The sequence below is a fragment of the Rana temporaria genome, chromosome 11, assembly GCF_905171775.1.
Source record: "Rana temporaria chromosome 11, aRanTem1.1, whole genome shotgun sequence".
In the NCBI taxonomy this organism is placed as follows: domain Eukaryota; kingdom Metazoa; phylum Chordata; class Amphibia; order Anura; family Ranidae; genus Rana; species Rana temporaria.
This window is the reverse complement of record NC_053499.1, coordinates 32,630,982-32,658,626: the sequence shown is the minus strand read 5'-3', so window position 1 is coordinate 32,658,626 and position 27,645 is coordinate 32,630,982. Positions and strand designations below refer to the sequence as shown.

General features: G+C 43.8%; 1 protein-coding gene across 3 annotated transcripts in view; it reads right to left on the bottom strand.

Moving 5' to 3' along the window:
- The window catches only part of MPPED2 (metallophosphoesterase domain containing 2), a 250,940-nt gene that overhangs the window by 179,907 nt on the left and 43,388 nt on the right, over positions 1-27,645 (bottom strand). For all 3 annotated transcript variants that reach the window (XM_040328332.1, XM_040328333.1, XM_040328334.1), the window contains exon 2: positions 24,515-24,758. In XM_040328332.1, the coding sequence (XP_040184266.1) occupies positions 24,515-24,642 (128 nt within the window). In that variant the 5' untranslated portion in view covers positions 24,643-24,758. The remainder of the gene's footprint in view (positions 1-24,514; positions 24,759-27,645) is intronic.

Below are 27,645 nucleotides of genomic sequence, written 5' to 3'. Positions count from 1 at the left end.
GCATGTTATTGTGTGACATAAGGCAACAATACATGTTGCTCCAGCCAGTGAAGTCCACCAAATGCACCTTTCTGTGATGGTATGGAAAGTTCAGAGCAGAGTTTCCACTGTGATGTAGTTTGTTCCTGCCTGCCTGCACTACAGTGGGATAAAAAAAAAAAATCTTGGAAGGGGCAAATCCCTGCTGATTCAATCAACACCTGGCCACACCAAGTCTTGTCTGGGTGGAAAGCACTGCCTTGGTTACTGAAACTCTCCAACTGTGAGCTGCAGTGTCTGAGAGGGGGAGCATATGAGGAAAAAATGGATCTTTATATAGCATCCATAAAGCTTTTAAAAGCGTTCCCATCACAGAAAAGAATTGCAGCATTTCGGGACCATGCAGGATCCCTTCATCAGGTATACCCGATGAATGGGATCTTGCGTGGGTCTGAAACTTTGCAATTCTTTGCTGTGTCACTTTAATAAACTTTTTGGATGCTATTTGAAGTTCCAATGGGAAAGAAGGCATTAAAATTGTAGGCCTGGCGAGTCTAGGGATGAATCTTACCCCTACCCCCTGCCCTAAAATCACAGGAGAATGCAGCCTAGTGTAGCGACACATTATTACATTGCACTGCTGTCTGCAGCATTCAGGATCCATCCACCACTGGAGGGTAAAGAGGAACATAATGTCACATGACCAGACCAAAGAGACCAGGAAAAGGGTATGGGTATGTATAAAGATTTTTTTTCAAGGGTTGGAGGTTGCTCCTATGAGAAATTAGGTAGAGAAATGGGGGATGGCGAGTCTGGGTTTAGACTGTTTAACTTTATCTTGGACTTCAGTATGAATTAAACCCTTTGGCCGCGATTTAGATACATTGTCGTATCTTTGAGCGGGCGTAACGCATCTCCTATGCGCTACGCCGACGTAACATTGAGAGGCAAGTACTGTATTCAGAAAGCACTTGCTCCCAAAGTTACATCGGCATATCAGAAATGGGCCGGCGTAAGCCCGCGTAATTTAAAGTAGCAAGGCAGTGGGCGTGTTGTATTGTAATGAAGCGTGACCCCATGTAAATGCATGGCCGATCGAACGGCGCATGCGCGCGCATGCTCAGAGTCACGTCGCAAATACTCCCTAAGGTACGTCGACTCAATGCTTTGTCGACGCGAACGTAACATACGCCCAGCCCCATTCACGTACGACTTACGCAAACGACGTAAAATACGACGCTGTTCCGACGTCCATACCTTAACATGACTTACCCCTGCTTTATGAGGGGTAAACTTACGCCGGACCGACGCCTTACATAAACGGCTTAGCTAAATCCGACGGGCGCAAGTACGTTTTTGAATCGGCGTATCTAGGTCATTTGTATATTCGACGCGTAAATCTACGGAAGCGCACCTAGCGGCCATCGTAAATATGCACCCAAGATACGTAGGATAAGTAGGAGACTTACGTCGGTTGTATCTTGGCCAAATTCAGGCGTAACTGCCTTTATGAATTAGTGCATAGATACGACGGCGCTCATTTGGACTTACGATGGCGTATCTCCAGTCATAAGTCCTTTCTGAATCGGGGCCTAGAACTTTAGATTGGCTTATCATTTGATTATCAACGTACTCTACATGGTAGCACAAAGACCAATAATAACATGCAAAGTGTAATAAATCATTATAACCAATCAGATTTCAGATCACTGCGGTCGGATCTGTGGAGAGATGATTTGAGGTTGGATGCTAGAGGTTGGTGCTCTCTGCACATCAACAATGCCCTTTTCACAGTCTTAATAGGCCAGCTTGTCTTTGAAAATGTACTTGAAGATGATTCATGGTGTTACATACATATATAACGTACTTGGAGAGGTTTCCTGGCTGAGTCAAGAGATTCCTTTTAAACTGTGCGAATGAATCCGTGTTTTTAAACCTTCAGGAAAGGACTATGTGCTGCAGATCCTTCTGGCACAGAGGAGGTTAAGTTCTGCTAAGAGCAGGTGAATTTATTTACTCCTCTTGGCTTACAGAGCGCAGTGCAGTCACCCCTGACAGTGATCGGGTGCAGACAAACGCTCAAGCAAGACAGCCTTTGAATTGATCTTTGTAGCAGCAAACAGGCCTGCAGACATCCCTCTCCTGATTTCCTAAGCAGCAATTCAAATACAGCCAGGCAAAGGAAGCAAAAAAAGGAAATCAACATTTTTTTTACTGTTTCTGAATAAAAACGACCTCTGGCTAATAAACAAACTCCTGTCAATTAATTTGCTTTGTCTGTACTGGATTTTGGGTATTTAAACAGAGCTAAATCTTATTAAGGCATGTCATGTCTAAAGCGATCAATGTGAAAAAAATTAATAATAAGAGCAGGAGACTTGGCTGCAGCACCATGTTTGACAGGTATGATATAATTGGTTATGTCAAAGCTGATTTTCTACTGCTAGGTATTATGTGGGATGTTCCATATATCCATATATATATAAAAATATAAAAGAAATAAGAATTAGTTTATGCATTAAGCCGAGCAGCTCTATACATGCAAATGGCGAAACGGATCTTCACCCTCTCTACTCATTTCCCCTAATATTCATTATTTTCCCCTTCTTTTCACACAAAAAAATAAAAATATGAAAGTTCCATTTTTTTTAATGCAAGAGGGCCCACCAAATAGCAGAGGAGTGACAGAAAAAAAGTCCAAGTGGTTTAAAGTGGAGTTCCACCCATAAATATAACATTACATCAGTAGTTTTAAAAAAAATGTCATTAGTCCTTTACGATTTTTTTTTTTAGATGCCTTCAAAGTGTTGTTGCTAGGCAGAATAGTTAATCTTCCCACTTCCTGCACCTAGGTGCTTAATGCTTCCTAACCTACACCGCACAGACTCCTGGGAATGTAGTGGGTGTAACTTTCCAGAAGTCTGTGCACTCCCCAGTCTCAAAGAATCATGTGACTTGGACAGCACAGGTGCTGAAACCTGATCTGACACTGCTTGTGCAGCACGGAGCATGTGTGAGATCTGCAAGGCTGAAATCCAGGAAGTCATACAGTCTGGCTTCATGATGCCCACACTTAAGATGGCCCCAGTCAATTTCTATTTTATAAAGTGTCTAAATGCTGTAACAACCTAACAAAACGGACCTTAGTTTACAGACTAACTTTACTAGAATACATTAAGCTTGTGTATTACAGGGGTATTTATATTTAAAAAGTGAAATTGTGGCCGGAACTCCGCTTTAAGGATTCTGCCACATATTTTTATTAATTTTTTTTAATTTCCAGGTTTCTTGTCTAGGCTAGAATGACATACCTCCGCAGCTGCCTGCAGCCTCCTGGGATACACCTGTCATGCATCCCAATGCATATTGTGCTACAGCACATCATCGGGGGGCTAGTTGTCTTTCTTGCAACTGCCACCCCCCCCCCCCCCATTCCCCGAAGAACAAGGAATAGACAGGCAGTTCCCATTGGCATCAGACAGAAGGATGGCAATACAGGACCTGGTAAAGCAGTGGAGTGATAAATTATATCAGAAGGCTGATGAATTTACATGGTGGAGCATGTGTGTGTGTGCTCTGGGGAAAGTGTGGGTTCAACGTGCCAGGCCGTTGTGTTGATAATTACCAAAATTAAAAATTACCTAGCAGAACATATATTTTTGCACAGGGTTGGACTGGGACAAAAAATTGGCCCTGGACTTCATCCAGACTGGCCCACTTTGACAGATCTCTCCCATGGTGGCCGGACAACTCCCGCAGCCCCCCGGCCACCCAAGCCCCCTCTCCCCCTACACTAGCCACTAGCTGTTCTACTTTATTAGAGTAGAACGGCTGGTACTGGTACTCTTATAGGCAGTACCAGTGGGGAAGCTAGACATTATTTCACCCGGGGCAAAGAATTAGTTTGGTGCCCCCCCTTATGGGACAAGATTAGGCAGAAGTGAGAAACTCCCAGGCCATAGCTGTTGAGTCAGCTGTCTGTCCCCTCCCCCATGCTCCTCTGTCATCGTTCCTGCTCTTCTGGTCCTCCCTCTGCTTCTTTGTTCCCCCCAGGTGAGCGCTGCAAGGAGGGAGAGGAGGTGAGCGCTGCAGGAAGGGAGACACAGAGGAGCGGAGGGGGCGGCGGTCCGCTGTCACTGAAGCCTGCCCACTGAGCCATCGGCCCACCGGAAAACTCCCTGTAGTCCCAATGGCCAGTCCATCCCTGTTTTTGCATGTTAAAGTGGATCTGAACTCAAAAAGTGAAAATGGAAGGTTTGCTACGTGATAGGGGACATAACAGACCTCTCAGGCTCTGAGGAAAGGGGTGCGCCCCAGAAACGTTAGCCATTCCGCCGCTAAAGGGTACCATTGAATCCTCGGTATCATTAAAGCGGGGGTTCACCCTTAGAGGGCACTTTTCCCCCTTAGATTCCTGCTCGTTATTACTAGGGGAATCGGCTATTTATTTTAAAATATGTGCAGTACTTACCCGTTTACGAGACGCATCCTCTCCGTCGCTTCCGGGTATGGGCTTCGGGAATGGGCGTTCCTTCTTGATTGACAGGTTTCCGAGAGGCTTCCGACGGTCGCATCCATCGCGTCACGATTTTCCGAAAGAAGCCGAACGTCGGTGCGCAGGCGCAGTATAGAGCCGCACCGACGTTCGGCTTCTTTCGGCTACGAGTGACGCGATGGATGCGACCGTCGGAAGCCTCTCGGAAGAATGTCAATCAAGAAGGAACGCCCGCTCCCGAAGACCCATACCCGGAAGCGACGGAAGAAGATGCAGCTCGAAAACGGGTAAGTACTGCTCATATTTTAATATAAATAGCCGATTCCCCTAGACCGAACGAGCAGGAAGCTAAGGGGAGATTTTTTTTTTTTTTTTAAATGGGTGAACTCCCGCTTTAAGTCTTGCTGGCAGGGACCAAGAAGACTGGTCTGATTAATTGACAAAGCTGTATTCAAACTCTCGTTTGTGAGTATAAATTACTTGTTTTTACTAAAAAAAAAAATCTCTGATAATGCACTAGGTCAGTGCGCCCTCCCTCTTTTGTTTTTTCTTTTCTCTTAGTCTGTGAACACCCATGGTTCAGAGGAGGGCTGCAAGACCTGTCATTTTATCTTACAATTGGACTGCATTACCCCATAACAAAAGCACCAGAGCACAGGAGAATTTTTTGTATTACATCTAGAAATGTTATCCATGCCTAAGCATACCCTGTGAATAGTTGTTACTTCCCTTCTAAACCACCAATGAGGGCTGCACTCCTCCAACAATCTATATCGATCTGTAGGTAACAAGGGAACTGCAAACATAAGTCTATACATCAACATTTGAATTTATTTACTACACGCTCCAATATCAAAACCTTAATCAACTTAAATTCCCCCCAATATAAACTGATAATGCGGCGTGTTCCAAGGGAAAAGACTCCTCCGAAAAACCAAGCCTCAGAAAAGATCATACAATCTTTCTTTGATGCATTTGAATTAACCTCTAACCGCATTGGAGCAGCGCTATCACACACCTACCAGAACTTACCCAATTTAAGATTTAGAAATGTTATAACACCCCCCATAGAAGCCATTTTTCATAGCTCATAGCATATAACAGAATGCCAGCTATATTATGCCTACATATTATGCATAATATTACAAACCATCCGACTATAGTAGCCCTCATTTGTCCAATCATGGCCAGATGCTCCCCATCAAAATGATTATTAAAATTCCTCTGAAATGCCATATGCCACCCATTATTTCCGTTATGAACCACATAAAAGACAAAAGCTACCATTTTGTATATATAGCCCCAGGTAAGTGACATCTTCCTAGAATAAAGTCAATAAAATCAGGTGGTTTACCTGCACAACATGCCTATAATATTTACGAAGAGAGTGACTCAGCTGAGCAAAATAAAACCTAATTCACAAAATACATATATATTGCAAGATGGGAGCTTTTTGTATCACAGTCATGTACAGAAATATTTACAAAAGCTACAAAAGACTTCCCTACCTAATAGAGGGCAAAATGCTTTTATTAGTCAACTGTTTTTGATCGTTATATGTACAACCATCCCATAATTCTTCTACTAATCCAAGGCTCCATCAGCTTTGTACTTCATGGCACAATGGAGTTCAAAATGTGATTTATGGCACAATGGAGTTCCAGTTACCACTAGGGTACCAAATACTTGCAAGTTCTTATTTAACCCCTTCCATACAGGGCATTTTCACCCCCTTCCTGCCCAGACCAATTTTTAGTTTTCAGCGCTGTTGCACTTTGAATGACAATTGCGCGGTCGTGCAACACTGTACCCAAATGAAATCTTTATGTTTTTTTACCCCCACAAATAGAGCTTTCGTTTGGTGGTATTTGATCATCTCTGCGGTTTTTATTTTTTGCGCGCTATAAACAAAAGAAGAGCGTAAATTTTTTAAAAAAACACAATATTTTTTACTTTTTTATTTAATAAATATCAAAATTTAAAAAAAAAAACATTTTTTTCCCTCAGTTTAGGCCGATACGTATTCTTCTACATATTTTTGGTAAAAAAAAAATCGCAATAATCGTATATTGATTGGTTTGCGCAAAAAGTTATAGCGTCTACAAAATAGGTGATAGATTTATGGCTTTTTTTTTATTATTCATTTTTTTACTAGTATTGGCGGCGATTTGCGATTTTTTACTGTGACCGTGACATTGCGGCGAACACATCGGACACTTTTCAGGCCCCGTACACACGTCCGAGGAACTCGACGTGCCAAACACATCGAGTTCCTCGTCGAGTTCAGTGTGGAAGCCGCCGAGATCTCGGCGGGCCGACTTTCCTCATTGAACAATGAGGAAATAGAGAACATGTTCTCTTTTCGGCCCGACGAGTTCCTCGTCGGCTTCCTCGCTGAAAAATGTACACACGACCGAGTTTCTCGGCAGAATCCAGCTCCGACCGAGTTTCTGGCTGAATTCTGCCGAGAAACTCGGTCGTGTGTACGGGGCCTTACACGTTTTTGGGACCATTCACATTTATACAGCGATTAATGCTATAAATATGCATTGATTACTGTGTAAATGTGACTGGCAGGGAAGGGGTTAACCACTAGGGGGCGTTGAAGGGGTAAATATGTTCCCTAAGGTGTGTTCTAACTGTAGGGGGGAGGGGACTCTCAAGGGGAGGAGACCGATGTGTGTTCCTCTGTACTGGGAACACACATTGGTCTCCTCACCGCTGACAGGAGGTGGATCTGTGTGTTTACACACACAGATCCACACTCCTGCCGTGATTACCGGCAATCGCGGGCACCCGACGGCAATCGCGGCTGCCGGGCACCCGTGCCAGGTCACCAGCGCTGCCGCGGGCGCGCGCGCGCTGCCGCCGCCGGGAACACAGGACACATATGACGTCTACCCGGATCAGCGAGGGGTTCCTGCCGCCGTCATTTCCCTATGACGCGGTATGGAAGTGGTTAAAGGACGACACAAGTCCACAATAACAATCTTTTATGTTTGTATCATATCACTACCACCATATTCTGTATTTCTTGGTGACTTTACACTGTTTTACCTTTCTCTAGACTCCATCACTTGGTATTAAAATGATACATTAGTAATCCCTGCCACTGGCCATGCCTGTATTAATATCCTAATTATCCACATAATACAGGGATAAAACTGCCAGTTCAGGTCTAGCTTAACATTAACTGAGCTGCAATATAATGCACCAAGATGGATATACATAATGAGAAGCAGGGCTATGACACACAATGATAATAATATTTGTCATATACTCATTTTAAAGAAGAATTTGAAGGCTATCTTTGCATATTGAGAGTAAATATAAAATCTGTACCATGCTGTCTAGATAAGTAAAAAAATAAAAAATTAGCCAGTACTAAGATGCAATAAAGCCCTGTACACACGATCGGTTTGTCCGATGAAAACAGACCGATGGACTGTTTTTATCAGACAAACCGATCGTGTGTGTGCCCCATCGGTTTGTTTTCCATCGGTGAAATTTTTTTTAAAATGTTTTACATTTCTCCTATCGATAACAAAACGATAGAACAAAGGGCCAAATCCACAGCCCCGCAGAGCAACGTAACTTAAGTGATTTAAGTTACACTGCCGCAAATTTCCTAAGTTAGGTATCGATCCACAACACACTTACCTGGAAATTTGCAGCGGTGTAACTCAAATTCGTCGGGCGCAAGGCGTGCCGAATCTAATGGGGCGAGTCCCATTTAAATTAGGCGCGCTTCCGCGCCGGACGTACTGCGCATGCTCCGTCGGGTAACTTACCCGACGTGCATTGAGCTAACTGACGTCGCACCGGCGTCATTTGCTTAGACGTTAACGTAAATGGCGTCCAGCGCCATTCACGAACGTCTTACGCAAACGACGTAGAGTTAAAAATTTTGACGCGGGACTCAGCCCTATTTTTATGCGGCGTAACTCGACGTAAACGGCGTAGATTTAGCGAGACGGGCCCGTCGGAACGTTCGTGGATCGCCGTAAGTGTTCATTTGCATATTCTAGGCCGGCCGCAATGGCCTCGCCACCTAGCGGCCGGCCTAGAATTGCATCCTTAAGATCCGACAGTGTAATTCAATTACACATGTCGGATCTTCTGCCTATCTATGGTAAACTGATTCTGTGGATCAGTTCCATAGATAGAAACAGGGATACGACGGCGTATCAGTAGATACGCCGGCGTATCCCTTTTGTGGATTACCCCCAAAATGATCACCTGTGTGGAAGTACATCAGTCAAAATTTCACGCATGCTCAGAATCAATTTGACGCATGCTTGGAAGCATTGAACTTAATTTTTCTCAGCACGTCGTAGTGTTTTACGTCACCGCATTTTGGCATGGTCGGATTTTTTTTTTCCACAAGAAAAGGCATGGTCGGATTTTTGACCGATGCTGTGTAGGCAAGACTGATGAAAGTCAGTTTCATCGGATATCCGACAAAAAAATCCATCGGATTAGATTCCATCAGATATCTGATCGTGTGTACGAGGCTTTAGATATTCCCTAAGGCCGGATTCACACTAGTGCAGCGCGAATTTCCGCTCTTTTATCCCTGCAGAGAGATAAGAGAACTGTTCAGCAGATCAGCTGCGAATTTGCAAATTTGGAGACCTGGGAGAGGGGAGGGGGAGGGGGGAAGTGTATTGAGGTGAATGAGACAAATCCTGAAGAGAAATTAACACATCTGCGAATCAGATGCGTGCCCATAGAAGATAATGGGCCTGAATTCGCACCTGAGCCGCACCGCAATGCCTAGAAAAGGCACACGTTTTTTTCGGCAATGCGCAGTGCGAATGCATCGCACATATGTGAACCAGCCTCATTGAAAACAATGTATTTTATAATGTTATGCGAATTGGATGCGAGTTAAGCCGCAACCAATTCGCATAGGTGTGAATCCGGCCTTAAAGACACATTTTATGGGATTTTAAAAGGAAACATCTAACTTTAATTTAGTATGCAAAGGATGGAAAATATTGCTTTTATATCCAATAATATTTGTCTTGTTCATGGTCTCATGTAAAATCATCATAGAATGTGGTCAACCTCTACAAGGCTATGTACAGACTAAATGGCCCGGATTCACAGACACTGGCGCATATTTATGCCGCCGTAGTGTATCTCCTTTACGCTACGCCGACGCAGCACAGAGAGGCAAGCACTGAATTCACAAAGCACTTCTTCCCAAATCTGCGCTGGGTTTCTCAGGCGTAAGTCGGCGTAAGTGGAAGTGGGTGTGAGCCATGCTAATGAGGCGTGACCCCATGCAAATGATGGGCCGAGCCCCAGACAGATACGTATCGCCAACTGCGCATGCGCCGTCCCGTGGGCGCATCTCAGTGCGCATGCTCACAATCACGTCGGAACAACTGCCTAAGATACGCCAGATCACTGCCTACGGCGTGAACTTAATTTACGCCCAGCCCTATTCACGTACAACGTAAAATACGTCGGCTTGTGTTCCCTGGTGCAGCCCTTTGCATGGATGTTGCTGAGTTACACCTCCTTTATGGGGCATAACTTTACGCCGTACGTACAACTTACGCGCACCAGTCGTAGTCTGCGGCGGGCGCAAGTACGATCGTGAATCGGCGTATCTCCCTCATATTTGCATATTTGAATAGAAAATCAATGGGAGCGCCACATGCGTCCAGCGTAAATATGCGCCCACTCTACGCCAGCGTAGGCAAGTTACGTTGGTGGAATGAAGCCTGTTTTTAGGCGTATCTTAGTTTTGTGGGCACGGCGCACAGATACGACGGCGCATATTTGCACTTACGCGGCATATGTCGAGATACGTCGGCGCAAGTGCTTTGTGAATCCGGGCCAATATTTTTAGGTTTGGATAGAGTGGAGAAAGGTTATTTTATGCTGTCAGTGTACCATTGGGAAGATTTTCCATTAGTACCTGTCCCAGAGTTACAGCATCAAGTCAGTGGAATTAAACAGCTGTCCCCAAGTATCCCCATTAGAAGATGGATACAACTTAAAATTCCCCTCTCACTTTCTCTCTTGGTGACAATAATCACCAATACAAATTGAGGGGTGAATCTCCCCAATGAGGACTCAGACAGCAATAAAAACTGGACAGAGGGTCTAATTTTCTCTACCACTTTATCCAAAACTAAAAAAAAAAAAATAGTGTTTCTATATGGTATCTGTCTGAAGTTTAGCTTTAAAGTGTATATCACATTAAAAATATATAAATATAAAAAAACATTTAGTAAATCTTTGCAATTCATGTTCATTTCAGCATACCTTATCCCTTTAAAAATTATGCAAAAATTAAAGGGGTTTTCCACCTTTTTTTTAAGTTTATTAAAAGTCAGCAGCTACAAAAAGTGTAGCTGCTGGCTTTTAATAAACTGACACTTACCTGCTCCACGGCTCCAGCGACGCGCCGGCCGGGGCTCCGCTCCTCAACCCCCTCTCGCCTGCCGGCGTCTTCATTCTTAGTGTGGGCACCCGGCAGTGACAGCTTTCGGCTTCACGGCCGGGGACCCACTGCGCATGCGCGAGCGGCAGTGCGCATGCGCGAGCGGCGCGGCGCCGTCCGATTGGACAGGCGCTCGCCTACAGGGAGGGGCTGTGAAAAGGCGATTAAGCTAATTGCCTTTTCAGCCCCTCGGCGGAAGGAGGAAGTGGGACAGGAAGTCCCCTTCTCCTGAAGCCCCCACTCCCCCCCCCAAAAAAAATTACATGCCAAATGTGGCATGTAAGGGAGCGAGGAGTGGGTTAAGCGGAGGTCCATTTTTAGGTGGAACTCCTCTTTAAGTACAGAACAATGCCTGCTGATCTACGGCAGTGGTCTCCAAACTGTGGCCATTTGTTCCCCTTTATCTGGCCCTTGGGGCATTATTTCACCAACTGCCACCAATGACGAGGCACCATTCCAACTACTGACACCATAAATGTGGCACTATTCTTCCATTGATGCCAACAATGGGGCATTATTTCTCCCATTAAAACCAATGATGAGGCACTGATGTTGGGGTGTTTTCTACTACCAATGATCACAGTCTAACACCCCAAAAGTCTGAAGGACAGTAAACTGGCCCTTTGTTTAGAAAGTGTGGAGACCCCTGACCTACGGGATATCCAGTGTGCTTCTAATTTCCTGTTTGAGTTCACAACACAGTGTTGTACTGAAATCCTATGCAGTGGGGTAGATTCAGCTACATTTGCGCTTTTTTTACGGAGGCGCAGCGCACCGTTTTGCCGCTGCGCCTCCGCAAATTAACTGCGCTACGCTCAATTCACGGAGCAGTAGCTCCGTAAATTGCGTGTGCACACCGGAAAACTGCCCGGTGTAAGCGCGCGCAATTTAAATGATCCCATAGGGGGCGTGGATCATTTAAATTAGGTGCGTTCCCGCGCCGAGCGTAGTGCGCATGCTCCGTCGGGAAACTTTCCCGACGTGCATTGCGGTAAATGACGTCGCAAGGACGTCATTTGCTTCAAAGTGAACGTGAATGGCGTCCAGCGCCATTCACGATTCACTTACGCAAACGACGTAAATTTCAAATTTCGCAACGCGGGAACAACGGGTATACGTAGCATTGGCTGCCCCTGCTAATAGAAGGGGCAGCCTTACGCAAAAACCGACGTACGCAAACGACGTAAACTGCGTACGCAGGGCTCGCGTAGGGTTGTGAATCGGCGTTAGTATGCAATTTGCATTCTATACGCTGACCACAACGGGAACGCCACCTAGCGGCCTGCGTAAGAATGCAGCCTAAGATATGACGGCATAAGGAGGCTTATGCCAGTCATTTCTTAGGCTGCAGTCGGCGTATCGAGGTTCCTGAATCAGGAGCATTTGATACGCCGGGGCAAGTAAGCAATTGCGCTGCGTAACTATGGTTACGCAGATGCAATTGCTCTTTGAATCTAAGGTACAGTGAAAAAATATATATATAATAGTGCGCTATATTACAATGTGTTGGTAAAAAATAGTGTGTAAGGCTGCCGACACAACATGGAAAAACTGTAAGACAAAATATAAAGAAAAATGTGGCGCCAATAAAAACACAAATGCCCTGTAAGGCAATATCAGACTCAACAAAATCAATGAGACTTGGACAGTGAGTACATATAAAGAGATCAAAGAGACTCCCCCACAATCAGGTGAGTACCCGGATCAATAAATCGTGAATAATGAGTGTATCAACTCAAACCACATTTCCAATCAACAGGGAAGTGAAATCCACAATGTAAAAAACTGCGCACATGAATGAAAACAAGTAACTGTGATATTCATAAAGTGTCAAAGTAGAAAAGAACAATGGTTGTCATGAACCATGAAGTCCCATTTAGTGCATATAGGTAATTTGTATGCATAAAATGTATACAGTCCCAGGGAACATCAATCTTTATGGTAAACGGTGTATTATCTCCAGACAAAATCAGCAGTAGAAATAAATAAGTTGTGCCCTTACCGGATGGAGTAGACCCACATCTCACCATACGGTGGGGGGTCTTCAAGGCTTGCGTAGGCCGATTGCCTTACAGGGGTAACTCTCCAGGCACTCCTAAAGCTCTTTTCCGGTAGGACCTTTCCACTCTGATTAAACCAGGGATCTGGAACTGGTGATAGTGATGATGATATTCCTGGAGGTAGTTGGAGTTCTCAGGGGATCCAGTGTACCAGTATAAATTAAAAAGAAAAGAAAAAACACCTCCTCATCGCATAAAAAATTTATTAAAAATTTCCAAAAATAAGGATAAGCTCCCAAAAGTCTTAAATAAGGGATTCTCAATAAACCATTATCACACCAAAAAAGAAAGCAGCACTGCAAAAGCAATCTTAGCATCAAGGCACACACACTTCAGAGAAGAATAAAAGTAGCTGTGCGCAGTGTAGGATGGATATGATCAGATGCCCGACCGGTTTCGTATCAAAATACTTCTACTGGGGTGCACCCCAGTAGAAGTATTTTGATACGAAACCGGTCGGGCATCTGATCATATCCATCCTACACTGCGCACAGCTACTTTTATTCTTCTCTGAAGTGTGTGTGCCTTGATGCTAAGATTGCTTTTGCAGTGCTGCTTTCTTTTTTGGTGTGATAATGGTTTATTGAGAATCCCTTATTTAAGACTTTTGGGAGCTTATCCTTATTTTTGGAAATTTTTAATAAATTTTTTATGCGATGAGGAGGTGTTTTTTCTTTTCTTTTTAATTTATACTGGTACACTGGATCCCCTGAGAACTCCAACTACCTCCAGGAATATCATCATCACTATCACCAGTTCCAGATCCCTGGTTTAATCAGAGTGGAAAGGTCCTACCGGAAAAGAGCTTTAGGAGTGCCTGGAGAGTTACCCCTGTAAGGCAATCGGCCTACGCAAGCCTTGAAGACCCCCCACCGTATGGTGAGATGTGGGTCTACTCCATCCGGTAAGGGCACAACTTATTTATTTCTACTGCTGATTTTGTCTGGAGATAATACACCGTTTACCATAAAGATTGATGTTCCCTGGGACTGTATACATTTTATGCATACAAATTACCTATATGCACTAAATGGGACTTCATGGTTCATGACAACCATTGTTCTTTTCTACTTTGACACTTTATGAATATCACAGTTACTTGTTTTCATTCATGTGCGCAGTTTTTTACATTGTGGATTTCACTTCCCTGTTGATTGGAAATGTGGTTTGAGTTGATACACTCATTATTCACGATTTATTGATCCGGGTACTCACCTGATTGTGGGGGAGTCTCTTTGATCTCTTTATATGTACTCACTGTCCAAGTCTCATTGATTTTGTTGAGTCTGATATTGCCTTACAGGGCATTTGTGTTTTTATTGGCGCCACATTTTTCTTTATACTTTGAATCTACCCCAGTGTTTTCAGGCTGCCCTGTTACCTCTCCTCATCTCTGTAACATAAAGCAGAGGTGTTCTGTGGTCCGGAAGGGGAGAATAGAGACAGGGGCCCAGATTCAAGAAGCACTTGCGCCCGCGCAACCATAGGTTACGCAGCGCAAGTGCTTACTTGCTCCGGTGTAACGAGTGCTCCTGATTCAGGAACCTCGTTACACCGACTGCAGGCTAAAATCTGCGCGGCATAAGGCTCTTATGCCTCGCAGATTTTAGGTTGCATTCTTGCGGGGGCCGCTAGGGGGCGCTCCCATTGTGTATCAGTGTGTAGTATGCAAATTGCATACTACCACTGATTCACAAGCTTGCGCGGGCCCCGCGCAAGCCAGGTACGGAGTTTCCGTATGGCTACTTTTAGCGCAAGGCTGCCCCTTCTAATAGTAGGGGCAGCCAATGCTAAAGTATAGCCGGCCTTCCCGCGCCGTGAAACTTGAATTTCACGGCGTTTGCGTAAGTGAAACGTGAATGGCGCTGGACGCCATTCACGTTCACTTAGAAGCAAATGACGTCCTTGCGACGTCATTTGCCGCAATGCACGTCAGGAAAGTTTCCCGACGGAGCATGCGCTGTACGCTCGGCGCGGGAGCGCGCCTAATTTAAATGATTCCCGCCCCCGGCGGGATCATTTAACTTGCGCGCGCTTACGTCGGGCAAATTTGCCGGCGCGCCCTCGCAATTCACGGAGCTACTGCTCCGTGAATCGAGGGCAGCGCAAAATATTTGCGGGGGCGCAGGGCAAAATCGTTGCCCTGCTCCCCCGCAAATATCGCGCAATTCTACTTGAATCTGGGCCAGGGTTGATAGCACTGCTTAGGATTCAGTGCAGCAGGGGGAGAGTTGTCACCTTAAACAGGAAGTTAGGAGCTCACTTGATTTATGGCAGAGCCAACATATTTTTCTCTACCTGCAGACTTACCCTGACAAGCATTTAGAGGACGCAGATAATAGTAACAATAGGGATTTGGCTACAAGGGTAACCAAGTGCATAAGATGAATGTTAAGGCAAAAATTAGAGACACTCAACAGAGTCAGTGAAGAAGCAACAATTTTATTACTGCAATCAAAATTACTTCATTTATTTGGGTTTTTTTTGTTCACGATTCAGTTAACTGAAAAGGTGGTAATACATTACAAAAGGCAAGTCCTGCTTGTGTAAATCCATTACAATTAAGAGAGAATTCTTGGGAGACCGCAGTGTGTATCTGAACAGCATTCCTAATAACAGACTGAATGCTGTGGACCTAAACATTGCCTGCAGTACAAAGGCTTGACTGACACACACAGCCGGCTCTTTCTAGTGGAAGATTATAGTCTGTGCCACTATAGGCCGATCTCACAGCACAATGCTCAGGAGATGTAGGGAGTACTTGACTTTTATATAGACACATGCTAATGTTTACACAGCAAACCCATCGTTAAACTCCTCAGCGACACAAAGCAACATCTGCTGAAACTCTGTTGTAATATTATGTCTGCATCGCACCCAACCATCTCGCTATTAGAGCCAAGTCTCCAAGTACCCATTTCCTCCAATACAGCCTTCCAGGGAGGTACCATCCACCCATGGCAGAATGGAGCCATGGCATGTGCGCACTAGGCACAGAACCCGCTCAGAAAGGTTTTCTTGCAAAGACTATGTAGCATTGAAAGCAAGGATAAAGGTAAGTATTTAGAATTGTATTACATGTACAGTAAAGAAAGGGTGTTTTCTTACCTTTAAAGGGGTGTTCCACCTTTAAAGGGGTGTTCCGCCTGGGGAAAAAAAATGTAAAGTCAGCAGCTACAAATACTGTAGCTGCTGACTTTTAACATATGGACACTTACCTGTCCAGGGAGCCCGTGATCTCGGCAACCCAGACGATTTTCGGATCGACCGTCGGGTGCTGCTGCCGCCATTCTTCCTGAGGGAAAATGGCAGTGAAGCCTTTCTGCTTCACAGCCAATTTCCAACTGTGCATGCGCAAAGCACACTGCACTTTCTAACTGGCCAGGCGGCGGAGGAAGTTAGCAAAGGGTACCTGTCAAAAACAGGTACCCGTTACCCCCTGCCCCCTAAAAGGTGCCAAATTTGGCACCTGAGGGGGGAGGAAGCAGGTAACCGGAGCTTTCACTTTTGGGTGGAACTCCACTTTAAAAAATTACTCCTTGTATACATTCAATATCCCCTTAGTATCTAACATTTATAAAACTGGCCATAGATGGGTAGAATTTCAAATGAAAATTTCTTAGGAAAAGTCGTATGAAAATTTGTATTAAAATTCTCAAAACATTTGTTTGCTGTCCAAAAGATTTTGTTTGCTTTTAATGTTTGAATTTGGAATGAATGGACATACACTGTTAGTAGCAGGAATAAATAGGGTGGGTGTTGTAAAGACAAACACAAATGTGGTCTAGCAGGGTATCATCCCAATTTATATAGCATAGAATTCTAGTAGGATGGGACTTTGAATATACCAATGGTGACTATCAAATATAATAATATCCAACTTGCATACAAATTTCTAATTTTACACTGTTAGAAATTGGTTCAAGAAAAATTTTCCAACCTGTTTCTTTGAATTTTCTTATCACTGCGGTCGAAAAATGAATAACGACCTCACCTACTAATGAGTAGAAAAACAAACTAACTTTCTTGGAACCTTCTTTCCCCAAGAGTTTTTATTTAAAATTCTACCTATTTCTGGCCAGCTGAAGACCGGTAGCCACTATACCCTCTGTTCTCCTGGCCACTAGTCTTTTACCTTTTCTAGGGAAGTTCTTTTTTGCAGAGAGCAGTGATGTAAGCGGATAAAGGAGTTGCAGGAGTTATTTAATTAACAGGCCAGGAGACGAATGGTCTGTCCTGCCTTCCATGACCTCACACTTTGGCTGACAAGCCAATAGTCTCCTGGTCCATCAAGGCCTTCTACGCCTTAAACGCTTAAACCCGAAAGATACCCACCCCAAATCCCAACAACATTAATGTCCATACACTACAATTCCCATTAGATAATGAATTGTAGTTTCTTATAACAGTGCCCTACAGTGAGCAAATGAGACATACCTGCTGCCACAATACCTCCTTCGGGTACCCAGTTGTAACTTTATTAAAGAATTTGGAGCAATAAAGTCACACCATTTTAATAGATGTATATTTGACAATTGATGATGTTGTATTGTTACTAATTGGCATTTTACATATACCTAGCCAACATCACTTAAGGATGAATTAACTTGTACCACAGAGTTCAGCTTTAACCTCACTACAACCCATTTTTTAGCAGCCTCACTAAGCAGCAGGACAGCTGCTCGTCAGGGGTCTTGGAACCTAGCAGCAATGTCTACTACAGAGAATACCAGATTCCATGGGGATCTAACCAATGATGTATCCTGGCCTAAGCCAGCAAGGCCCAGGCCTAGGACAGCACTTTGCAGGGGGGCAGCACAAAACAAGTCCCCACCAGATTGCGCTACACTGTTGGTCTAGTGCCCCCATAAAGCGTCCGCACTGCTTTCGGTGTGCGGGTAACTGGCATTCCGCAACTGTTTGGCGGGAGGGGGGACACCGCTTCGGATTTTCACTTTCCTATCATCCTGGAGCACAAACCTTCCTCACTGTGCTATATGCTTCTGTTGCACCATTGGCATGATTATATCTTCTTAGTTTTCTCTGTAAAATTATCAGAAATTTGTGCTTAAAGTAGAACTATAGGCAAGACCTTTTTTTTTTTTTCATTTTGGACAGAGTAAAGCCTCGTACACACGCGATCAGTCCATCCGATGAGAACAGTCTGAAGGACCGTTGTCATCGGTTAACCGATGAAGCTGACTGATGGTCCGTCGCGCCTACACACCGTCGGTTAAAAAAACGATCGTGTCAGAACGTGGTGACGTAAAACACAACAACGTGCTGAAAAAAACGAAGTTCAATGCTTCCAAGCATGCGTCGACTTGATTCTGAGCATGCATGGATTTTTAACCGATGGTTGAGCCTACTAACGATCGGTTTTGACCTATCGGTTAGGAATCCATCGGTTAAATTTAAAGCAAGTTGGCTTTTTTTTAACCAAGGGTTAAATAACCTATGGGGCCCACACACGATCGGTTTTGACCGATGAACATGGTCCATCAGACCGTTGTCCTCTGGTTAACCTATCGTGTGTACGAGGCCTAAGGGAGGGTTATAGCCCCTGTCAGTTTATTTTTTTACCATCCCTGTCCCATTGCAGAGATTTCCCTTCACTTCCTGCCCCGTAACCAAACAGGAAGTGAGAGGAAATCTATGCAAATTAAGGGAATCCATTGACACCCCCCCCCCCCCTCCAGGCACTCAGAACTAGTGTTCCTATCTGGAAAATTTCAGAGCGGGTCTTAGCAGCAAGGGGTGTGGCCCTGACAGGAAGGGGTGGACCATATTTAAATTAGAGGGTGCACAAGTTTAGTCAGGCCTAGGGCAGCACAAAACCTAAATACACTACTGGATCTAACTATGTAAAAACTGCCATACCTAAACTTCAGTTTTAAGCCTGATTGTCAGCTCCGATCATTGCACACAATACACCATTAATGGTAAGAGCAAAAACCAACATCATTTTATAAATAACAAGGTTGAAAAAGCAATGATCAATAGCTTCAAATATCACATCCAACTTAGCTTTTGCTATTTAGCACTTGCTAAATGGTTTTGAGATATTTTTTTATTTTTTCCAAAGGTATTTAGAAAGATCTGTCACCAGGGACATAGTGCTACAAATGCTGGCTAATGACTGGAATTAACCTGCGAAAGCTTCAAAAAGAAACGCAGCATGAGGCAGAAAATAAACAAAACTGGAGTAATAGAAAGTACAACAGACATAAAGACTTACTACTGTAATTACAGGAATGAGATAAAGACACGCTCTACAGCAGTGTTTTTCTACCTTTTTTCAGTCAAGGTACCCTTTAGAATCGCACACAATTCCGGGGCACACCAGTCTAAGATTTTTCGCGCTTTCCCACACATTGCATTTTTACTGAGCTGCTCTATGCTAGTGAAACAAAGGGCGCTAACATGATTTTTTAAATTGTGCAGCACCAAAACACATGGTACTATGGTAGCATGTGTTTTAGCAGAGGCAAACATATGCGTATTTGCTAGATGCGTGGGGGTGTCATTAAAAAATAATGGCAACCACGCGCATCTGCAAACAGCAGCACATCTTTATGCAGTATGGGAAAACACGCAATTTCACACCTTGTACCATACTGCACCTGGTTTGAACAATCCCTAAAATGTATTCTGTGAGGCCCAGTTCAGTGGTCTGTAGGTTGTAGGTCCCCCTCCCTATATTCCCCCCTCCTAGCACAAACCTTTCCAAATGCACCCCCCCACCCAAATCACCCTCCCAGCACAACCGACCCCGCTCCCCTGATCGCCCTCCTAGCACAACGCCCCACCAAAATCACTCTCCTAGGTCTACTCCCCCAAACCCCCCTCCTAGAATAACACTCTCAAATCCCTCCTCCTAGCACAACCCTACACCCAAATTACCATCCCAGCACAACCCAACCCCAGATGCCCCCTCCTAGCTCAACCCCATACCAAAACAGGTGTGCCTTGATTTCCAATCCAACTGGCCAACGTGCACGTGCAGGGATGAGATATTAGTGTAAAGCCGGCTTTCTCGGCAAGAACCAGCAAGAAATTTGCTGGCAGAGCTTTTTTTGCCGCGTGTGTGTACGAGGCTTTGAGGTTTCTCGTTAAGAAAACTGCCCAGAATCTAGATGAGAAAAATAGAGAACCTGTGCTCTATTTTCTCGACGTGAGATTCTCGGCAGTGTTTTCCTGCCGAGAAACCTGAGCATCTGTATACTTGCCTCTCCATGGAAACCCGCGCTTGCTCGAAATGACTTTGACGCATGCGCGGTAGCTTCCAAGGCATAGGTAGGGTAAAGAAAGATGGCGGCGACGGTATCGAATGTGACCAGCGCATGCTCGTCGTAGTCAATGACGTCACCACGTTCGCGCCGTTCAAAAGAACCGCGGTTCTTTTGAATGGCCTGTGTGTACACTCGGCCGGCAAGTAATCTTGCCAAGTATCTCGTCAGGAAAAACAAAGTTTTTTCCTGAAGAGATTCTGGGCCGTGTGTACAGGGCTTAACTTTGCTCTCATTTCTACTCCTATTTTTACCAATTCTTCAATGCTGTGTGTGGAATAACATCAAGATCCTATTGAAGTGTAAAAAAACAACCCGCTACCACGAACATACAATTATGCCGCGTACACGCGGTCTGAATTTCCGACAACAAATGTTCGATGTGAGCTTGTTGTCGGAAAATCCGACCGTGTGTATGCTCCATCAGACATTTGCTGTCGGAATTTCCGACAACAAAAATTTAAGAGCTGGTTCTCAAATTTTCCGACAACAGAAGTTGTTGTCGGAAATTCTGACCGTGTGTACACAATTCAATGCACAAAAATTCTACGCATGTTCGGAATCAATTCGACGCATGCTCGGAATCATTGAACTTCATTTTTCTCGGCTCGTCGTAGTGTTGTATGTCACTGTGTTTTTGACGTTCGGAATTTCCGACAACATTTGTGTGACCGTGTGTATGCAAGACAAGTTTAAACCAACATCCATCGGAAAAAAATTCACCGTTTTGTTGTCGGAATGTCCGATCGTGTGTACGCGGCATTAGGGTATATTATTAAAGGTACTGATTTTCACTCCCTTTTAATCATGTTTCCTAATCCACCCCTCTTCCTATTTCACAATTTTATTTTCCTAAAACACCTTTTTTTGTAGGACCTGGCCCACACTTCTGTCTTTCTCACTGAGATTGATGTACAACCTTCCCGAAGCCTACTGAACTACAAGTATAATTTGTATCATCAGGGGGCTGGCGTCAAGAATCCACAAGAGACAACCAGCTTCCCGATGGGTGATGGTGGCAATGACAGTTTAGCCCAGAAAATGCTAGATTAATGGACATGCGAGTATGTTTTTTTTAAGACAATCCAGTGATCAAGTTAAGAGGAGAAGAAAAAAAATGTAAAAGGGGAATGACGTTCCTATTTAACTTCACCCAACTTTGTAGAGTAAATCGGTTTTGAGGTTGCTCCCAGAGGCATGATGGGGTTGGCAGTTACAATTACTCCCAGAGGCATGATGGGACTTGTAGTTCTGCAACAGCTGGAGTGCCACAGCTTGCCTACCCCTGGCGTAGATGGACAAATCTCCTAATTATTTTTTTTGTGCCAGCCCTGTCAACCCTCATAATATCCAAACAGTGCCTGCATCTGATTGGATGCTGGTTCTGTCCGGTGATAATTTTCCACCCAGCTCCTTCAATTTTTCAATTAAGGGATGTCAAGCAAAAGGTAGCCAACAGGAACACCCATTGAGCCAACTTCGGCTGGTTCATCAGGAACTAGCTGAAATTGTACATGGTCAAGTTAAGTGTTTTGCATAAAAAAATATGTTTTAAAGCTGACCATACACATTACAATCTCGTTAAGCAATAACATTTATATCTACCAACAAGTATGTAGAACAAGTGACATGAAAGTCGGCTCGACTTTGCAAGGAAAATTGAGGCAACTTCGAGGCAACTTTAAGTCGCCTCCAGGACAGGCCACTTTGCCAGTTTCCAATCAAACAATAATCAGCTCTGTGGGAGGGAGGGACTTGCCTGAGAAAACAATTTTCTCTTCCTGTAAAGTTGCTTCAGTTAAGACAGAGATCCGACTTTGGAGGCGACTTCCATTGAAATCAATGTGTCGCCTAGAAGTCGCCTTGAAGTAGTACAGGAACCTTTTCTGAAGTCGGAGCGACTTCAGTAGTGTGTATTAAGAGGTCTCATTCACTTTAAAGCGGATGTGCCATGGGAACAAAATATTAAAAGCCAGCAGCTACAAATACTGCAGCTGCTGACTTTTAATATTAGGACACTTACCTGTCCTGGAGTCCAGCGCCGATCGCAGCAGAGCACGAGCGATCGCTCGTCACTCTGCTGCTCCCCCCGCCATCCACGCTGAGGGAACCAGGAAGTGAAGCGCTGCGGCTTCACTGCCCGGTTCCCTACGGCGCATGCGCGAGTCGCGCTGCGCCCGCCGATTGGCTCACACGCTGTGTGCTGGGAGCCGAGTGTTCCCAGCACACAACGGGCGACAGACGGGATGTGACGGAATGCCCGTCTTTCGCCCGTAGCGTGTGGCCGGAAGTGGGTGCAAATACCTGTCTTTAGACAGGTGTCTGCACCCCCCTCCCCCCTGAAAGGTGTCAAATGTGACACCGGAGGGGGGGAGGGTTCCGATCAGCGGGACTCCACTTTAGGGTGGAGGACCGCTTTAATGTAATTTCTCATGTCGCGCGACTTGGGGCGACACAAGTCGGATCCCAAGTCGCGGTAGTGTGAACGGGCACTTAGTGTGCCTTCACATTATATAGTTTTGGTAAAACTAACATTCTAATTGTAAGGTTTATAGTCATCTTAAGGTGTTGAAAGTCTAACTCTTCTACAGGTTGACCTGTCAGCAAGGAGAGTATAGGGGACAACATAATCCTAAAAACATGATGCTACCAAAATACTCTAAATCCTTATTTAATGCAACAACCAGGAATGCTGCGTACACACGATCGGATTTTCCGTTAGAAAAACCTTGCATGTTTTTTCCGACGGAATTCCGCTCAAGCCTGGCTTGCATACACACACGGTCAAACAAAAATTCTCCGAACTCTCGACCGTCTCGACAGCTAAAGTCTGATGGAGCATACACATGGTCGGAATTTCAGTCCAAAAGCTCACATCGGACTTTTCTTGTTGGAGTTTCCGATCGTGTGTACGCGGCAGAACAGTCTACCATAGCAAAAACCATTATGTTTTAGGTTTAAATTATATTTATTCATTAAAAAAAAAAGGTTTACAAATACAATACATCACAATGAAAAGACAACATTCATAAATAAAAAAAACATAAAATGTCATACATAACACTACATACAAAGGTGCATATCATGTATCCTTATCATATCAACCATAGATATCATATTTATTTTTATTATTCCTCATATCTGAATACAAATAGTCTGGATGATCTTTATCCCGGATAGATCTAAGGATCACCAGGCCTCTCTACCTATTCCTTATCTCTGACATTCTTATCTTCCACCCCCTTTCTTCTCCCCCCTCTGTCTCACCCAACCACCCCATGCTGCATGTGTTTACAACATGACCAAAAGCAATATAAAAAAACACTCCATTTGTGATATCAGGGGGAAAAATTAAGGGAACATACTCTTGTCTTCCTTCACAATTCTTCCCTATCCTTCCCACACCAAACTCTCTTACCCTTTCCCTTTATCCCTCCCTCCCTCGTTACCCATTCAGGTCCATTATGGGCATTTTAATCTAGTGAAATACAACTATCCCAAATTACCGTGAGTATATGTCTAAATTCTCCCACCCATTATCCCCATTCCATAAAGGAAACAATGAGGAGAGATAAAAAAAAAGGGGGGGGGACGACAAATGAGTACCCAGAGAGGCCTTGTTCCATTTCCCAACCTCTGTCTTCTTTACATACTATGGGGATTCCTTTCCCGATCCCTCTCTCCCCTCCTCCGATATATTTTCATTACCTATATGTCTTGTATAGACCAAAGACTATTTGAACTCAAGCCAACGCCTCCAAATACCATAGAAGATTGAAAAGGAATTATTTTGTAGATATAGCAACTCTTCCATTAATCTGGTGCTATTTACCTCTCTAAACCATTCTGACATAGTTGGTATTTTCTTTAATTTCCAATTATTCAAAATGAATACCTTCGCTGCATTTAACAAAAATGGAATAATAGATGTTTTATATTTTTTCCTAGACTCGCTAGTAGCATAGAATAAACATTGCCAGTGGTCCATTATGTTTTAAAACAAAAGGACATTTCTAGCAACATAAAACCAAAAAATTAACCAACAGAAACCAATCAGATTTCTTATTTTATTAGTTTAAAGAAGACAGAACAACACAAATGATTTCTGACTTGGTGCCTATAACTTGCACATTGACTTACACATTGCATGACACCCTTTGCCTTGTTCAATAGGGATATAGAGAACATACGGTATATGAATTATCACATACAAATAAACAGGTTTACTTACATGTGAACGTGAGGGGGCTGGAATCTGCTTTGGTTAATGTTGTAATGCGTAAATGCCTGGGTGGGGTTGGAACTGTATTCGTCCACCGTCACTGTTACTTTGCCCTGCGAGGGAATACCATGAGCCATCCTTCCTTCTTATAGACATGAGCAATTCACAGCGTGTGGGAACAGCAGGGGCGAACGAGCATCATGCGTCCACCAACTACGAGCCCCGGAGATGTGTTCATTAACACAGTAAGAGCCTGCAGGCCAAAGGAGAACAAAATAAAGTTATCAACTCTTGTTATCCAGATGCTCCTCAAAAGTGGACCTGTCATCTACCAAGCGGAGTACATTAGAAGATATACAGCTAAACATGCTATGCTATCTATGCATTACAGGTGTAAATAAGGGAAGACAGTTATTTTTATTTACCATAATTTTATCAATAGTAGGTACGATTTACAGCATTACAGAGTTTACAAAAGCATGTCCTGTGGAGCAAATAATCAAGCATCACTTTAACAGTCGCACACAACCAATTTGGTTAGAGGTCTATTATCCCACCAGTACGTTACAGTCATAGATTATGTATTTAAAATTCTCTAGGAAGAAATTAAATTAACATCCAAGTTATTGTAATCTTCAGCTTTAACCATAGAAAGGGAACCGGTTACGATAAGATGATGGGTACTGCCACTGTTGACATATTTTAAAGGTGCTAATTCCAGGCTTGTTATCCGAAATGTATTTTCACTGGGAAGCCTGTCTACGTCCTGGTCATTAATTCACCAAGTGTAGGTCAACCTTGGACCTCTTGCCTTCCTCTAATGCTGCGTACACACAATCGGTCAAACCGATGAGAACGGTCTGATGGACCGCTTTCATCGGACCAAACCGATCGTGTGTAGGCCCCATCGGTTATTTATCCATAGGTTAAAAAAAAGCAATCTTGTTTTAAATTTAACCGATAGATACCTAACCGATAGAAAAAAAACGATTGTTTGTAGGCACTACCATCGGTTAAAAATCCATGCATGCTCAGAATCAAGTCAACGCATGCTTGGAAGCATTGAACTTCGTTTTTTTCAGCACGTCGTTGTGTTTTACGTCACCGTGTTCTGACACAATCGTTTTTTTAACCGATGGTGTGTAGGCACGACTGACCATCAGTCAGCTTCATCGGTTAACCGATGAAAACGGTCCATCAGACCGTTTTCATCGGATGGACCGATCGTGTTTACAGGGCATGAATCAACTGCGTGTATAGGATTGTGTATATAGGATTGTAATTTTTTTTCTTTCCTTTTGTTGGATGAACTGGATGGACTCTTTTTTTTTAACCAGACTAACTATATAACTTTAAAACATAGTTAAAGTGACAACTTCTATTTCTGTCTGGATAGATTTTTCTAAAAGTGAAACTGAGATTTCCTTAAAATGTATGTAGAGCCAAAACTTGTTTTTTTAGTTTTGGATAAAGTAGGAAAGGTTTAAAAACTTGCCAAACTATTTTTTGCCACCCGTGTCCCATCGGGGAGATTATTCTTTGCTTCCTGTCCCAAAGAACTGCAATAAGACCTTCCATGGTTATCAGGTAGCCCGCCATCATGGGTTGCTTGTTTGCTAGGAAGGCCACATTTACCATTGCCGGTCAAAAGGAAGTGTTAGCAAAACTATAGATGTGTAATCACATGGTAATGTGTTGGCCATTACCATGTTGGGCACATAGTAATCTGGTAAGGGCCAAATTTAGACTTAGATTTAATTTTTTCTTAGAAACATAGAAGGGTGACAGCAGAAGTAAAGACTAAGCAGTCCATTAAGTCTTCCCCATTTTTGTCCTTCCAATCAAGCACTCTTCAATCTTGGTTTACAACCACAAAACATCCCATGCCATACATTTTAAGTAGCTTTTCTTAAAAGAGGAACGGGACGTGACCCTTGTTTTACATAAAAGAAGTTAAATAAGTTCATTCAAGACTGACATCTGAGCTTCAGATGGATATAAACTGCCTGAAAAAATGCCTCTCTATTGGGAATTTCCATAAGCAAGATCTCTACACTTGAGCTCCCAGCTCCACACAGGAGTTATTTCCTTGGCTGTATAATGCCTAAAAAAATTGGCCAAAACCGGGAACTCCGATGGGGAGCTCGGTGCTAAATTCTTTGACCAATATAACATGCCAGGAAGTGATTCAAGCGACCGGCATCCTCCAAAACTGAAATACTGTATAACATTCTTGTACACATAGCATTTCAAAACTTGCAGAGAGAAGTACTGCATTTCTGAACTTTTAACAAAGACTATGGATTTTTAAAGAAATAATTAAATGCAAAGACGATTGCAGACTATAAATATCCTTTTAAAATGAACCCACAACTAAAACCACACACAAGTTCAAACTGACTGCTAAAATTAAAGTAAAAATATTATGCTTTTTGTTCGGGGTTACGTTTAAAAGATTAAATATAATTTTTTTTTTTACAAATAAAGATTTCATACAGGGTGCATACATGACACTCCATTTTCAAAGCAAAACAGGCTTTCCATTAACAGGCTTAAAGAGGTTCTAAAGCATCCTATGCATTAAGGTGAAAAAAACCCTTGCACTCTCCGACCCCACCCCCCAGGGCCCCCGTTTTACTTACCTGAGCCCCGAACTTCCGTGGGCGCGATCCTGCATCGTTCTCCCCACGGCTTCTTGGCTCTTCATTGGATTGATTGTTAGCATCGCAGCCATTGGCTCCCACTGCAGTCAATCAAATCCAATGATAAGGCCGCCGGGGGCCAAGTCATACACTTGGTGGCTAGGAACGCCGAGTGTATGACACAAGAGCGCGCCCGCAAGGTAATCCCCTCGGGAGAGAGCTTCCCAGAGGGGGTTAGCTATTGCGGGGAGGAGCCACGAGAGCCACCGTGGGACCCCATTAGAGGACGATCGGGCCACTCTGTGCAAAACAAACTGCACAGTGGAGGTAAGTATGACATGTTTGTTATTTATTTTTTTAAACCGTGAACCTTTAGCATCACTTTAAATACACCCGGTGTACAAATGTTAGACTGTATCATCTCTATTAGGAGGCGGACAAGGGTAAAGGAGAGAGACCTATTTGTGAAGAGGTGTAACAGGGTATTTCCGAGAATTT